The sequence below is a fragment of the Camponotus vicinus genome, unplaced genomic scaffold (assembly GCF_025532165.1).
Source record: "Camponotus vicinus isolate PSW18456_S1 unplaced genomic scaffold, iyCamVici1.0 SCAF_14, whole genome shotgun sequence".
Classification (NCBI taxonomy): domain Eukaryota; kingdom Metazoa; phylum Arthropoda; class Insecta; order Hymenoptera; family Formicidae; genus Camponotus; species Camponotus vicinus.
The window spans coordinates 9586749-9604853 of record NW_028141950.1 but is presented as its reverse complement, the minus strand read 5'-3'; the positions used below and the strand labels follow the sequence as shown (position 1 = coordinate 9604853).

At 30.5% G+C, this 18105-nt stretch overlaps 1 protein-coding gene and 1 pseudogene across 3 annotated transcripts; both read left to right on the top strand.

Annotated features, from left to right (window-relative positions):
* Positions 1-786: 786 nt before the first annotated feature.
* On the top strand, positions 787-14845 carry LOC145965778 (proto-oncogene tyrosine-protein kinase ROS-like; annotated as a pseudogene). Its single transcript, XR_014436800.1, has 10 exons — positions 787-1117; positions 3462-3603; positions 8945-9035; positions 9176-9505; positions 9689-9991; positions 10212-11650; positions 12861-12965; positions 13151-13370; positions 13640-14113; positions 14344-14845. The product of XR_014436800.1 is annotated as a proto-oncogene tyrosine-protein kinase ROS-like (transcript).
* LOC145965489 (uncharacterized) lies at positions 5136-6508 on the top strand. Of its 2 annotated transcripts, none has more exons than XM_083089100.1 (2): positions 5136-5210; positions 5343-6508. In XM_083089100.1, exons 1-2 carry the CDS (start codon positions 5188-5190, stop codon positions 6049-6051), a joined length of 732 nt encoding a protein of 243 aa, XP_082945226.1. In that variant the 5' UTR covers positions 5136-5187; the 3' UTR covers positions 6052-6508. The 2 variants fall into 2 exon arrangements, 1 of the variants encoding a protein (XP_082945226.1); XR_014436736.1 differs by having other exon boundaries at positions 5139-5214.
* Positions 14846-18105: the final 3260 nt, after the last annotated feature.

Here is an 18105-nt window from a genome sequence, read left to right as displayed (position 1 = left end):
CAAAGAGAAGATACTCAGAAATGAATTAATATAAAAGTTTATAATAAAATTCATTAAACAATTATATATACATATAATTATTTTTATTTATACATAGAACTATTTTTGTTTTATACATATATAACTTTTCTGTCAAACAATTTATAAAGATTTTAATTCTTTTTGAAATAACGCGAGTGTCTCCGTGTAGAAAAATAAATTACAAACGGAATGCAGCTAATAAGACGTCATGGCAACACATGATCAGATTGATCATTCGAAGTCAGTTACTATTGTGACTGCTAACCAAAACACACTACCGCGTTACTTATCGTTTGATTCAAACTGTATCATATGAATATCATAATAAATTATGTATAAATAGTGGATTTTGAAAAGCTTACGTAGTAACACAATTGTATATAGTAACACAATCGTACGAACGAATTGTCATAATTACATATTTAATAAAAGATATAGCAAATAATCAAGTGAATTCGATTACACGCTGCGTGTGCTTGAATATGGCTGAAAATGTTACAAGATCTATAATTCTATAACTTCTTTGATTGTTTGTAATTTGATTGTGATTATCTTTTTATCAACGTTTTTCTACTATAATATTAATGAAAAAGGAAAGCTGATAATAATTGTATTCCTGTGTTCGCTATACAATCAAATGATCATTTTGTATCATTTTGCATTGTCATTTGCTCTCTTAAAAAAAAATAGAAATTATTTACTTAATAAGAATTCCCTAATTTAATCTTAAAATATATATTGTGATCGTGACCATAAAGAGAAATCTAAAAACATAATATTAGAAGATAATAACTTGTAATTCTTTAAAACTGAGTTTTAAAGAATTTATCGAAAATATATGTATATATATGAATTAATATCAATTCGATTAACACAGCAGAATTAGTAGAGTGAAAAAAACAATTATTTGATTCAACGGAAACCGATTGAGTGCAAACGTTTACGAAAAATGCAAATTATGTTTGGAACAATTTTATGTGTTTTATTGAAAGGTTTAGTACTGACAAAGGCAACTATCACGCTGAAGGATTATACCACTTCAAACAACCTCCAGAAAGAAAGTGTTTCCATGCGTCCAAATTTAAATTTCACGCAGGTAAGATATATTTCGCTTGATTAAGAAACAATTGAATGTTATTGCAGTTAGTAGTGTAACTAGAAATGAATGATAATAAGTTATATATTCTACCTATAATAAGATAAGATAAAATAAAACAATTCAATATGAAAGAAAAAAGTATGTACGATGTTGTAAAAAAAAGATGGATAAAGTTTTGAAATTTTGTTTACAAATGGATGTTAGATAGTATATTAAATTTAATTAAAACGGTATCTTAAAATTTGACTGTATTATTTTGTCTCTCTCTCTCTCTCTCTCTCTCTCTCTCTCTCTCTCTCTCTCTCTCTCTCTCTCTCTCTCTCTCTCTCTCTCTCCATAAGAGAAAAGTAAAGAAATTTTAAAAATTGAAGAAAAATAACATAAAAATCTGTTGAAGTGCCATCGTATGTATATATTAATGTAGCAGATAGTAGACAGAAAACTTCATTAATTTTTAAAATTGTTATTTTTAGAAATAATAATTATATATATATATATATTTATAATAATATTTATTGATATATAGTAAGATTTACTAATGTAGATTTTATTTTATGAAATTAATTTAGAAAGTTAGCATCATTTCTTTGTGTTAAGGATAATTATATAACGGCACAGAGCTACTAAATATCGAGAAAATCAGTTTAATAAAAATATCATTCATCAGACATTCTTCAAGTTGTATCTATTAACGCTAATATTTCGATCGACAATATATTCTATAATTATCGCTAGAATTTTTATATTAATTTTCATTGTACATACTGGGTGTTAAAAAAGTCTGGACACGGTTGAATATCTCGATAAGGAAGAGTTTTACTAGAAAGTGTTTTAGACAAAAGTTATAAGGTTTCAAGTAGCGCATTACGTGGCGATATCAGTTTCACCGTGTACGGTTATTTGAAGGTCACGTGAAGGTCACCGTCAATTTCTTAAATGGAATCCCCTATTTTTTATTGCATATTCTTGTATCTTATCTCGAGGGCTTTCCGAAACACTATAATAAAATATTTTTCCCTCAAGTACTTTTTGAGTTATAAGGCTTGAAATCATTTCTTAATTTTACATAAACCGTAAAATATCTTGTAAAATATTCATTTTTCGATTATCTTACCTTCATATTTTTATGTACAAAATAATGAGAGGAATCAATTGGTATAAAGAAAACACATAGTTATTTTTAAGAAAAAATATGTAATTGTTAATTGCAAATTACATATTTTTTCTTAAAAATAACTATGTGTTTTCTTTACACCAATTGATTCCTCTCATTATTTTGTACATAAAAGTATTAAGGTAAGATAATCGAAAAATGAATATTTTACAAGATATTTTACGGTTTATGTAAAATTAAGAAATGATTTCAAGCCTTATAACTCAATAAGTACTCAATGAAAAAACATTTTGTTTAGTGTTTTGGAAAGCTCTCGAGATAAGCTACAAGAATATGTAATGAGAAAGAGTAGGTCCCATTTAAGAAATTGAAGGTGACCTTCATGTGACCTTCAAATAACTCTTCAAGGTCAAACCAAAGTTATGTTCCCCTCGAAGCCGTACAACTTTTGTCTAAAACACTTTCTAGTAAAACTCTTCCTTATTGAGATATTCGACCGTGTCCAGACTTTTTTAACACCCAGTATATCCATTTATATACAATTATATCCACATATTTGTATCGTAGCATTATCGGTTTATAATATCGGTTTATACTATCATTTCCAGGATTTGTTTGTGTTAAAAATATAACGGCATTCGAGAAAAAACTTGACAAGGTTATAAATAAAAGAATTTATATAATTCTATGACTAATATTTAATAACTGTAAAGAAACAATATTTTTAACCTTTTTATTCTTGAAGTACAAACATTAATAAAACTTTAGTAATATTGGCAAATTTTTGAAAAGAAATTTGAGTTACGGTAAAATTGAGAAGAGTTAACTAACCTATCGTGAGAAAGAATCAAATCGTTAGACAAAATTGTTTTAATAATTGCAAAGAGCTACACTTTCGCTTGTACTACTTGTTAAAAGCTGTTATGAATCCTCATTGACTCTCGTTAACCTATTGATTGATTTTCTGTTTGACATGAGTTAAGTTTGATATACAAGATGTCTTAAAAAAAATAAATAAATAGATTTTACGATATGAATAAAACTACATCACATTCAACTTATATCATTTAGGAATGGTATATATCAAAGGTACTATTAAGCAAACAAAAAACGAATGGCAATTTTTCGTTTAATTTTATAATTTATATAATTTAACATTAACAGCACCAGAAACAACCGCTTCAACGATATTCACTTAATTCTTTTCGTATGTTATATTTTATGAAGGATATTTCAATGTCCGAGAAAAGTGATCATCATGTACTAAATTTCAAATCTGACCGAAGTCATTCTGATAGTACTATGAGAAATGAGCGAGAAGTCGATGAAGTTACACTGGCAAATATTTCTATCATCCCAGAATCTATCGGTAAATTGCAAAAAATGCATAAAACATTAATAACAAAATCTATGACGAAAAAGTGTAAATATAATTTAAATTGCAGCGAGAGTGGAAATCAAATCTGAAAATATCTTCCAGTAGTGAGAAGAATATAAATTCTAATTTCGTCTAAAAAAGAAATAGAAAGGCATAATATAAACATAACATTGTACATAAAAATTATCATAATTTAACCCTTTCGTACCTCCGGCTTTCCCAAAAGAGATGCGTTTCATATGAAGACAATTTTTTAGGTTTTTGGGGATGCTGATTCCAAATTTATCATAAAAATTTAAATTCAAAATGGGAGATTCAAGATGGCGATTATGAAAGGCTTAAATATCAATATATTTAAAATATGAGCTTGGATCTAGAAGGTTCATCTTTTAAAATTTATATTATGTTTTTTTCCTGAATATGCACACACACGTTCGATTCGTAGCGTTGTTATACACTTTTTTTTACAAGGCGCGCATCTGCCGCGAGACTTGGATGCTAGTCGGACGCGTCGTCCTACTTTGATTACACATATAAAATATTATAATATTTATCATAATAAAGTTGTAATCACATTTAAATAAAACTTTAAATTTATAATTAGCGCATAAATTTTACGATTTTTTGATTAATATACGGTTCATCTTTATTCTCTAAAAGTTTGACTTTTTACAAAGTTTAAATAATTATATTTTATTGTAAACATTACATTTCAAAGTGCGCGATTTTTTTACATGTAGCTTGAACCTTCTTCTTTAAAACAAGCTGAGGTAAAAGTCGATAGGATTATTTGTTTAAAAGTTATGATTTTTTTCGTAGGTGGGACATATGCAGGGTGATTCTGAATAAACGTTTGTCTTTAAAATATCAAATTCTTGAATGAATTCTAAGACGATTTTTCCTGTTGCAAAATTTTGCCCGGAGCTTAGTTTTTAAACTATAAAGGAAAATAGTTGACTACTTACGGAACGAGTATAGGAGGTAGGCAGGGACGGCGCGATATAGGTGATTACGTGGGGTACTCGCCGTAATCAGCTGATTGCTATACACGATGATTGTAACAATCAGTGTGTGTGAGAACGTGTATGCGCGCGCGCGCGCGCACGCACACACACACACACACACACACACACACTGATTGTTACAATCATCGCGTATAGCAATCAGCTGATTGCGGCGAGCGCCCCACTAATCGCCTATATCGCGCCGTCCCTGCCTACCTCCTATACTCGTTCCGTAAGTAGTCAACTATTTTCCTTTATAGGCAAAATGCAAGTAGCATGGTGGCGCACCGTGGCCAAAATCGTAAGTTCCCGTGAGTCTATTGAGAAAGTTACGAATTGTAGAAAATATAAACAGTAAACGTATAAACAATAAATAAATAAACGTATAAAAATCACATCATATGCAAACGAAAATGAGTGATCCACTAGGAAATAGTATCCAAAAAAAATCGAAAAAAAGAAAATCAGTGACATGTTGTGTTCCTGGATGTGGAAATTCATATCTGAATACGGAGGATGTGACGTTTTATGTTTTTCCATCAAAACCTCACGAGTGTGATAGGAGAGAAAAATGGATAAATTTCGTAAATCGTTGTAAGTAAGTTGAAAATAGTTATATGTAATAATACATATAATATGTATAAACGTACGATACATTTATTGGTTATGTTTTGATTGAAACTGAATCAATTTCAAATTTTTTTGATCTTTATAATATTTTTCTAGCGAAGACGGTTCACAATGGCAACCTACAAAGCACTCAAGAATTTGCAGCAAACATTTTTGTGGTGGAGAAAAGTCAATGGATCCTCGCAACCCTGCCTACGTACCAAACATCTTTAATTCAAAGGATTCTACAAAAGAAAAAATTGGAGAGAAAATTATAGATAGATATAAGCGTCATAAGAGAAGATCAGAGTCATCTTCTCAAAACAACAGTATTTGCAGTGTTGATGATATTGGTCTTGACTATTCATTGTCGCAAGAATCACCAACAACATCAGTGCAAATAATGGCAAATAATGCGCAAAAAGATAAATGGACTCAAACCCCAGACTTTCATGTTGATGAATGCAACTTCAAATTTTCTTCTTCTTTTGAGTATATTGATGGAATGTCAAATGTTAGTACGGAAGCAATCATTCCCCATAAGATAACACTCGGTTATATTAATCCTAAAATTGATCGAGCCACTGGAATTTCAAATAATTATGATGATCTGAAAGGTTTTCATGGTTATGACGAAAGAATCACTGAAGATCAATTGAAGAAAACCGGTGTGTCAAAGAAGGTCTTTGAATTATTTTTAGGAATATTGGATGTGTCAAGCAACGTTCAAGTCAAAAAAGAAAACAGATTATTAATATTCTTAATAAAAATGAAACAGGGAATACCATTTCATGCAATCTCAGTCTATTTTTGCATAAATCCATAAACAGTATCAAGAATATTTGAAGAAGTTCTTTTACAATTATCATCTGCAACTAAAAATTATATTTTTTGGCCTGATAAAGAAATTATTCAAGATACCATGCCAATTGCTTTCAAGATTCATTATTCTGATTGTCGGTGCATAATAGATTGTACTGAATTTAAAATTGAACAACCATCAACTGTAGAAATGAGAGTGTACACATACTCACAGTACAAATCAGCATACACTTTTAAGATCTTAATAGCGATAAGTCCAAATGGAAGTATTATATTTATATCAAAGTGTTATGGAGGGAAAACCAGTGATACTTTTATAACAACTGATTGTGGTTTAGTGAATCTCTTACAACCAGGTGATATTGTACTGGCTGATAAAGGTTTCCCCGGTATAAAAACATCTGTGGAAGACAAAAATGCTATTGTTGTTATTCCTCCATTTCGACATGATGGCCATTTAACTGAAGAAGAACTTCTTGAAACTAATAGTTGCAAGTGTTCGAATACATGTGGAACGAGCCATTCAAAGAGTGAAAATTTATAATATATTGCATAAAATAAACACATCATTATTTCCTTATGTTGACAATATTGTGCATTATGTGTTGCATTATGGCCAATTTGCAAGCACCTATCATAAACAACTGATGAAATAAAACAGTGATGTGAAAAGTATAAACTTTATTAACAATAAAAAATGTGATATTTTTTAAAATACAAAATTATTTCGTAATCTAATTATGTACTTTCATAACGTGTAATTACCATGAATAAACAATTGAATATAATGCTTATAAGCCATAAAAAGGGATTAAATGTTTAATATAATATTTAAAATAGAACATTTCTAATTTAAGAATAGTCTTTTTTAAAAATTCTTCATCTCTTTTAACTGTTAAATGTAAAGATTCATTATTTTTGCTAAAAATATACATATCACATACATTAAAACCAGTGCAGTATAAACCTATTTGAATTTGAGTATAATACTCATGTGATTTTTTCAACTGTAAACATGCCTCTTCTTCAGTAAAAATAATGTATGACACATTAATACTTTTTATACAACCATTTTCAATTTCAACAATAGGTTTATTTGCACATGTGATTGGACTTTTTATTTCCAGTGTACGGACTAGTTTACCATTTTCCACACAAATACCATCAAGGCTACAACACAACCAAGGCTGTTTGTAATGTAGTATTAAGCCACAGTCATACACAGCTACTGAAGTTAATCTTTCAAAAGCTTTGCGAGCCACTGGTTCATTTCTTAATCCATAATGGACATTCCGTAGAGTTTGTCCAGTGAGATCCTTTTTTTGTAACATTTTTTGGGCAAGCTCTTTAAAATCTTTTCTCCTAGTTTTTACACTATGGCTTCGAGTAGCAGATATTCTAATGCTCCTTTCTATAAACCAAGTATCACTTCCAGACTGTTCCATAGTAGTATCACAAATATTTATCATGTCATTTTTGTTAACACACACATTATTTTCATAAAAAATTTGTTCATAAATTATATTGAAATTTAGATTATTCGTATAAATTTTAAACTTTTTTTGATTTTCAAAAACAACATCAATTATTTGATTGCATTGAGTACTTTGCAAACTAACAACTACCTTACCTAGTATTTCATTTATTAAACTATTAACAAATCTTTGGCTCTCTGTTCTATTGGCAGACTTAACTAAATTGTATAACGAACAAGGAAAATTGATTTTACTCAGTGAAAGGGGTTCAATTTCATACTTTAATTTCTTTGGTGGAATTAAATCTTTTATTTTCTTAATTTCTGCATACTTCTTTTTGCCTGCATTAGCAATCTTTGGCGCCAGCCATGTACATGGTTCGCTTGTTTTGCTTTTATCCGTGTAATTGTTTATAAAATATACTAAAGCTGCCCTGTGCTTGTACTGAAGTCCTAAACCAGCAGTACATTCACATGAGTTCGAAGTAATTTGTCGTGCTTCATTCAACTAATAAAAACATATAAACAAAATCATAACCTATTGTTTATTGACAAATTTTACTAACAGCTAAATATGGAAAAATTATACATTATTTACATTTAAAATAGTTTTATATGGAATATTTCCAACACCAGCTTGATCACATAAGCTTCTATTGTGTTCTATTTGATTGAGTACCCCACTTTATTTCTCGTACACTTCCAACATGCCCACTTTCAAATAATAAACGACCATTTTTCGCAACATTCGAACGATAATCCTCAGTAAAAACTTTTTGAAAACCAGTTTTTAAAATGATTTTATTCATTTTAATGTATAATATGATCGCATATGCTTGCGGTAATTCAAACATAGACTCACAGAAACTTACGTGCTTCGCCATGTGGAGCGCTAGTGTCGATCATCTGTCACTTGCATTTTGCCTATAGTTTAAAAACTAAGCTCCGGGCAAAATTTTGCAAGAGGAAAAATCGTCTTAGAATTCATTCAAGAATTTGATATTTTAAAGACAAACGTTTGTTCAGAATCACCCTGTACGTCCCGGAGGTACGAAAGGGTTAAGGTAAAGTCAATTTTATTAATTTGCCACTCTGTTTTAAAACAGTCGTAAATATTATACTTCTGATTTCTTAAGCTATAGAAATTTTTCGAAAAGTACTTGTCATTTTATTAAAAGTTATTTATTCGTTTTCACCATGAATTAACGATTACTTTTCTAAATCTTAAATGACGTAAAAAATTCTTATATTATTTTTTTAAAGATCAATATGTGCTAATTTCCACATTTTGTAGTTTACATTCATTTTTTCTCTTTCCTTTATTTTCACATTAAATTGTTCTTTCTGATTTACTGAGATAAATCCACTTAATCTTATATATAATATATAATTATGTTAATATGTACGATCTTAAAATCTCTAGAAAACTTGAACAAGCCAACATCTCTCAGAGCATTTGTACAATTCGACAGTCAATTCACAGAAAAAGTGAACGACATTTTTGTGACATTGAGGTAAGGAATCTAAATTCTCAGTTTGTATTCTTTCATTTCTCTCTCTTTTTCTTCAAATTCAACGACATAAATATATCAAAATGTTAATTCTGTTATAATTTTGTTAAATATAAAATGGCTAAAATTTTATGTTTTTACAGATGGAACCAACCTGAATTTACCGATGAAATAATACAAGGGTACACAGTGCAATGTTTTTTCATCGAGGATTTAAAAGAGATTCAAATTTGCGACGATAAAAATATCACAACTACAAAATTGGAGCACACGGTGCACAATCTAATATCTAACACGACATATTATTTTCGAGTACGTGCGCATACTAAAATTGTTGCTGGTCCTTACACGGATTTAATCAATGTGTCGACTACACATGAAAATCCAATACCTAAATTATTATTCACAACGGGAGAAGGTATCCACATATTCGACGTGGATTTAAACATTACTAATTTTAGAGTAATATCAAAGTACGTATACTGATAAAAAAATAGTTATAATTACCGTAAATTATTTTTAACACTAACTATAAAGTTAAAGTTATTATTATTATGCACAAGTTTATTATTATCAACATTATAGCAGTAATCAGTATAAAATTAGAAATCACAACTATAATTTTTTACTATACAATTACAGTTCCTTTTTTTCAGATCAGTAATGGATGCCGCTTATTCGATACAAGAACATAGAATTTATTGGTGTATCGAAAATGTCCTAATGACGTTGAAGATTAATGAAAATAAAACCACAATAATAGCTAGCTTTGATTATTATCTACTTGATCTTTGCATTGACTGGGTAGCAAGAAATCTATATTTTATCTATGAAAAGTCAGGCTACCATTATATTGTAAAGTTCGACTTAACAATGTGGGAAAATGGCATAATTAGATATGATGAAATTTTCAAATCAGAAAGTAATAATTACGGTTTAATTGTATCACCGTCTATGGGGTACGTTTACTACCGTTCACCTGAAAAAATAATTTTCCATTAAAGATTTATGCAAATTTGTAATTTTTCTATAATTTTACGTTTTATAATTAATATCATAAATAAAAAAAATAATAAGTTATTATATAATTATAAGAATTTCGAAATTTTACTACATACACGTTTCTGTTTTTCTTAAAATAATGTTTTATAATGAGTAAAGTAATTATATAATTTTTAGAATTTTATATTGCCTATCATACAATTGGACGAATACAGAATATGATATAATGAAATATCATCTCGATGGAAAAAATGAGCAAATTGTTCAGATAAATTCATCCCTTTGCCCATCTCATATGTTTTTTTATATTCATATAATTGACAACATGAATAATGAGGAGCCGTTAATTTACTGGTTAAGTATTGATGACATATTTGTGACAGACATTAACGTTTCTATGTGCAATACGATTTTACACAAGAAAAACATAAGTGATAACATCTATTTCCAATCTATGACGATTGACAAAACAAACATTTACATTTTAGTATATGATAATTCGTTTGAATTTACTCTCTACGTTTTGAAAAAGAAATATGCAAATCTCAAGAGCGTAAATGCAGCCGAATATGTTGAAAAGATAATAAGCTCATTTAAAAAGATTTATAAAATTTACGCAATTGATAAATCTTTACAACCATATTCTCCAATGAGATGCCTGACACCGGACGAAAAAGTTTATAATTTTGAGAGTGTGAATGCAACGGCAAACAGCATCATTGTAAATCTTCCGGATCCGGTTGTAAAGAGTGGATGCAAAAAATATAATTTACCAACTACTATATATACTATCTCCGTAAGCCATTGTTTAGACAACAACCTCAACAAGTCTGAAAAATTCAATGTGCTGACGTGCGAGCGATATTACGAGATTCAGAACTTAACACCATTTACAGAGTACAAGTTGAAGTTTACATTAAGCAATTTTTACTTTGATCAATTGTCAATAAATCCATTCGATTCGAATGTGATATCAATAAAAACTAATTCGGGCAAGCTTAATGCACCAGAAAACATAAGTGTTCTAGCTTTGACGCCTACTATAGCAGTAGTTCATTGGATGCCACTCAAGAAAGTGAACTGCGTGGCTGTGACCTACGAAGTGCATTGGAAGTTAGTTACATTAGTGAACGGCACGCAACAAAAGGGCAAACAATTTATCAATGTGCCGAAACGTATGGCAGACGGCAGATTTTTCGCAAAGATTAACTTGTTGCTATCAGTACAAGAATATTTTATATACGTGCGTGTGTATCCAATTAATTTTAGCGATTTCTACAACGACAGTTTAAGCAAGATCGTTCACATATACTCAGAACCAAACAATATTACTTTGAGCGGGGTCAACATAAATAGCATGGACATTTCATGGATCTCAAATATTAATCTGACGATCTTTTTTACACTAGAGTACGAAGATATTGCAGTAGAAAAGTGGCAAACAATGAATTATATTAAAATGAATTATAACAAAGAAATAACATACCATGTCGAAAATTTACAATCGGGAACATTGTACAAGTTTCGCTTGATATTGAGATACTTTGAATATGAGGAAAATTTTATATGGCCGGTTGATGAAAGATTTATTTTTTCAACACGTGGTAGCAAACGTGGTAAGCAAATGAAAATAGCCATACAGCACAATAAGGTTGCGGATATATTGAAGAATAATTTCATTGAAACATTGCAATATTGCAAATCGATTGCGAAACTCTTCTGAGTTATTGTTATAAGATTGTGATGAAGTTAAGCTGTCCGCTTTTTGCAATGAAATATTGTAGCAATATTACAGTGTAATATATTGGAAAGAGTGCAATGTTATTGCAACCATATTTTTGTTTTTGATGGATGAATATCTTGGAAACATTTAATTAAATTAAAAAGCTTGACATAAATAGAAGTTTGCAATATCTATGATAATCATATATCTAAGATAATATATTGCAAAATTATATTTAAACACAATCATATAACATAAAATGTTATATTTTCATACAAAATAACTTTAAACTCTTACTTAAGAATCACCTTTTTTATTTTAAATGTTCTATATACTCTTACAATGGGTACTTTATACACATATACATATATTAGTTATAGAATTAATTATACATTACTAATTATATTTTTATTTAAAAATTTAAAAAATCCGTTATAATTAAATATATTTGCATGTGAAAAGTACATAAAAATGCATAGAAAAATATGATAGATATAATAGTATCTATTCTTAATATAGTAAAAAGATATATTATCTTTGAAGATTAATATGGTATTAATACATGAAGTGAAAATATATCATAAAATATATTGTAACATTGATATAAAATGTTATCTATATTTTAATAAAGAGATAGCAATGCTTATCTTTAGCTTAGAATTATATTTACTCGATTGATATTATTTCTGTGTCATTAATTCATTTGACGTCTGCAAAGAAGTGAAATTCATCGCATATATACAAATATAAAAAAATATATTATTACATTATTTTTATAGATAAATTAAAGAGTGTTATAGTTTTAAAATGTGTCTATAATATAAATATTATATTGCTAATGTCTAATTCATACTTTATTAATTTATATTTCTACAATGTTTCCGTAATGTGGCATTGCAATTTGTAATATTACAATATTGTTGCAAAGTAGTTGTAACATTCTGTGGTGCATAGATATTATATTATTATTCGCTAATTTTTTTAGATATGAATGGGCCTAAAATTTAAAAAAATTATATTTTGTAATAAAGTTATAAGTAAAAATAAATTTCTAAAAACATACACACACGAAGATATTAAATTTATATTTTTGCTTATTATAGATATTTCGAGCACTCCTGGAATAATAGCGAAAAAATATTACTTATTATTGATGTTAAGTTTTATCGTTATAGTTACTATAATCTGCGTCTGCTACTTTTATCGTTGTAAGTATATTTGATGTAGGTATCGACTTGAATTGTAGATTATACATATATACATCTGATATAATATCTAAATATTTACTGAAAATAGTAACTTACTCATATAAAATTAAACGAATAAATTTACTTAAAAACAGTAGATTTTGTAATACATATTATTACATAATTAAGTCGAAATTTTATAACAGTGTATCGTCAACGCAGAGGTAATAATGAACAATTTTTGTCTTCAACAATGAACGATGTAGAATTAGCGATTTTACATGAAGTACCTTGCCGAAACACTCAATTCAATATGTGATCTACAGTCCTATGTTACATTATAACCCGGATGAATGTGCGATAACTAAAGTCGCACGTAAACAAATTACATTTACGAAACTTCTTGGTAGCGGCGCATTCGGAAAGGTAAAAATTAATTTTTTCAAGCAATGTTTCAAATTAATTTCTGGACTCTCAACTAAACAGATAAGTATTTTCTAATAAATATATAAATTACATGAATTTTTATAATAGATTATAAGTAATATAAAATTTAGATGAGACAACAAACGTGTACTTTATTATACATTTTTCGTTGAATTATTTAATATAAAGTAAAGTATAATATTACTTTACATTAAACTATACATTTTCTAATGAAGTACGCATGTAAATTTGTGTGAAATATTTCGCAGGTGTTTCAAGGAAATGTGAAGAACTTAGAAAGATCGGGCACAGAGATATCCGTTGCAATAAAAATGCTTCGAAAAGATGCTTCTTCCAATGAGAAAAAGAAATTTTTAAAGGAAGCCGAGCTTATGAATCATTTTCGACACAAACATATATTAAGATTGTTGGCTGTTTGTTTAGATGGGGATTCTCCATTATTAGTGTTGGAATTGATAGAAACTGGTGATCTGTTAAAATATTTGAGAGATTGTCGAAATTTGCAAGCGTCAGATTCGTCTGCTCTGCGTTTGCAGGATTTGTTCGCCATGTGCGAAGATGTTGCGCGAGGTTGTTGCTACTTGGAAGAGTTGCGTTTCGTACATAGAGATCTAGCGTGTCGCAATTGTTTAGTATCTTCGAGAAATCGCGAGAATCGTGTCATCAAAATTGGAGATTTCGGACTGGCTAGAGATATATACAAGGATGATTATTATCGCGTGGTAAATATAATTATTAAAAATGTTAATGATTAAAAAATGAATTCTTTTGAAAATACTTTCCATTTTTTTATCATAATAGTATCGTGCATTGTTTCTTTAAGTAATATGGAATATAAATAGTTTTTTTTTATATAAAGCAAGAGATAAATGAATGTTTTTGATTTTGCACACATTCTAAAAATGAACAACTTGAATCAGAAAATTAAATTTTTGTTTAAATCATGTTTTAGAAAGGAGAAGGTTTGTTTCCTATTCGCTGGATGGCACCCGAATCTTTGACGATTGGAATATTTACTTCTCAAAGCGATGTTTGGTCATTTGGTGTATTAATGTGGGAAATTACATCGTTGGGTGAGCAACCTTATATTGCCAAGACTGATGAACAAGTGATAAATTATGTACGTGCTGGAGGCAGGTTGCCGATGACTCTTAACTGTCCGTCAACGTTGTACCAGTTGATGCTGCGTTGCTGGAGTACAGCGGATGCCAGACCAAATTTTAAACTTTGTCTGAAAAATATTATAGCATTAAGAAAGAACATGGAAGATGCTTTACTGAGTCCAGTCGATACTATTTAGCCGATATAATTAAATTAATGTTTATCTTATTTTCCAAACGATTCAATAAATATTAATGTAGAAAAAATATTTCTAGAATATTTCTAAATTGATTCTGTTATTTTTAGGTTTAATCTTAATATTACATGTATCAATGAAAATAAAAAAAATTTTGTATTCTTACCTTGCATAAAATTTTGATTATTATTAAAAAATATCACATCCGTTTTTATGATTGTACAGAGTGGGGAAAAATTATTGGTCAAGCTTTTGACGTCGATTCTACTCGTCGAGATCGCCAACATTGCATCATAAACATGGTGCCGCAAAATTAACTTTCAAGGTCATTTTCAATGTCAAATTTTTTTATTGGCTTAGTAGATTCTACTCGAGCTGAACAAAAGTCTCAAAGGGACCATATGCCGGAAATCAATATTTCATAGAGAAATCTTCGTTTCAAGTTTTTTTGCCTGAAATTTCCAAAAAATCGATTTTTATGAAGTCAGAAAATAAATCTGATGCTTATAAAGTTCTTAAAATCATGTTCTGAATATCCTGATCATGATTAGCGAAAATCACCTCCCAAAAATGACCCTAAAAAATTCGTTTTCAAGGTCAAAAATCTGCTTAATCTACTTTTAGCGCTACCCAGGAACAACGACGTGGACGTGGTAGATTTCTGTTCCATTCGGGGTGACTTGATTATAGTGAATTCCCCTCGCCTCTCACTTCGGGATGACTTGATTATTGTGAGTTCCCCTTGCCTCTCACTTTATCGTCGTCGACGCTGCCTACGAACAAACAGAACTGACCCATCGGCCCCAATAGCTCTGAGCAGTTGTGCTTGTCTGCCAGCTTCAACGTAACCACCACCGTTATTAATGCAAGCTTGAAGTCTCTCCACCAAATTATCTCGCACTCTACGGAGCACAGCTCGATTTCGTGCTAAAGTAGCAACCGCCTCTTCAATGCGATCTCGTAAATCCTGAGCCGTCCTTAAAGCCCTGCCTGACCCATAAACAATGGCTTTCAGAGCTCCCCAGAAATAAAAGTCCAGAGGGTTCAGGTCAGGTGAACGGGCGGGCCATAAGTGTGGCGCAGGATTACGACCGATCCATCGAGTTCCAAAAGCTCGTTGTAAAAAAGCGCGGACTTGCCTGCCGAAATGCGGTGGAGCACCATCATGCATAAAAAAATTCGATTACGGGCATTCCTCGGAATCATACGTCGCAGTCGATTCAGGAGAGTATGACGTAGAAACCGCAAATACTCAACGCTTGACAATCGGTTTGAGAGAAACACAGGAGCAATATAATCATTCCCGAGTATCCCTGCCCAAACATTGACTGAGAAACGGCCCTGCTGAACTCTTTGGACCATTGCGTGTGGATTGCGTCTGCGCCAGATGCGAACATTTTGCCGGTTCAAAATGGAAGTGCTGGAAAAACTGGATTCATCAGTAAACACTATATTTTTCAGAAAGTGCCGATTTCTTCGGATCTTGCGAAGCATCCATCGACAAAAACGAAGACGAGCTGTGCGATCACCAGATCGTAACTCATGCACTACCTGCACTTTGTAGGGTCGTAGACCTTCCTCACGGAGAATGCGCAAGACTGTTTTATGATCAACCCCTACTCGCGCGCCTATGCGTCGTGATCCCATGACAGGATAAGTTCGAGCTAGAGCAATCACACGTTCCTCAATTCTCAAAGACACACGAGGACGACCTGCCCTACGATGGCCAGCACCTGCAAAATTCATTTGCTCCTGATTATGGAATCGTTCATCGAGTCGTTGAAATTCTCGACGATCAGGCACGGACCCTGGATGTAATGGTCTGCCATTAGCTTGGCGTCGCAACCAACTAGCATAAAAAGCTCGTGCTCGTGTGTAATTACCATGAACACGATCAATTGCTCGAAGCATTAGACGTTGGTCACGCCCATCCCGATGCGCCCGATCACGGCCACCACGTCGAGGCATGCTACAGCAACGTTATTCTTAGAAAAAATTTGATAAAAAATTAAAACAATTTTTTTTAATTTTACACTGAAAATTGATTCAAGATCAGCGGGGGTCTTCTAATAATCACGAAAAAGATCTGGATATGGATGGAAAGCTTCTTAAGCACAAGTAACGAATGTCTTATGGAGCGATATATTATTCCTCTCCGAGGCAAATGACCATTGCTTTAAGGAACCAACAGCCGTTGAAATGTTACTGGGTACCAAGATACCCCGAAGGGAACAAAAATCTACCACGCCCACTTCGTTGTTCCTGAGTAACGTTAAGAGTGGATTAAGCAAATTTTACACCCATAACAATTAATTTTACGAAATTTTTTGGCTTCTAAAAACTTGAAACGAAGATTTTTCTATGAAATATTGATTTCCGGTATATGGTCCCTTTGAGACTTTTGTTCAGCTCGACGAGTAGAATCGACTAAGCCAATAAAAAAATTTGACATTGAAAATGACCTTGAAAGTTAATTTTGCGGCACCATGTTTATGATGCAATGTTGGCGATCTCGACGAGTAGAATCGACTGGCAAAAGCTTGACCAATAATTTTTCCCCACCCTGTACAAAATCAAATAATATAATGATATATCTAATTTGTATTTTTGAGTAATCGAAGCGAAATCTAGTGATTGCGATTATATATATATGTATAAACAATATTTTTTTCAACATGGAAATATAATTAATTTTCGACATCATATATGATCGATAATTACAAACTGATTGTAAAATTTACGAGTAAAAGAGGAAACGCTAATAATATCCTCTATAATAATATTAGTTGTGATGTATAAATATAATATTGTAATATAATTATTTTTGAATTTATAATAGTTATCATGTATAAATTTTTTACATTATTCGAGATAAGTATATACATATATTTTATCTTTATATTTAATGACTTACTATATATTTAAATTATATTGATGATTACAAAAGTATGCAGTCGTAAAAATGAACTATACTTATTGCTCTATCTCCACTATATTTAATAAAGCTAATAATGTATAATATTTACACATAATTACGGTCTATCATTTCGAAAGATCACCAAATACTGACAACGTTTTATAGATATGTATGATATTATGCATTATAAATAATATTAAATAACATATGAGATTATATATACATATACATATACATATACATATAGATGTATATGTACATACACTCACCCGCAAAAAAAGCGGTACACCTAAAATTTGAGAAAATTTCATCAAATTTTAAATGATCATAACTTGGTAAATAATGATGATAAAAATATGTTTAAAAAAACAAAATGAAGGCTGTAATGTCCACTTTAAGAATATTTAAGTGGCAATTATGCTCAGCCATTGTTTTCAAAATGGCGGATAAGGAAGTGAAAGGATGTAAAATTGATTATTAAAGGATCGAGTTTGGGACGG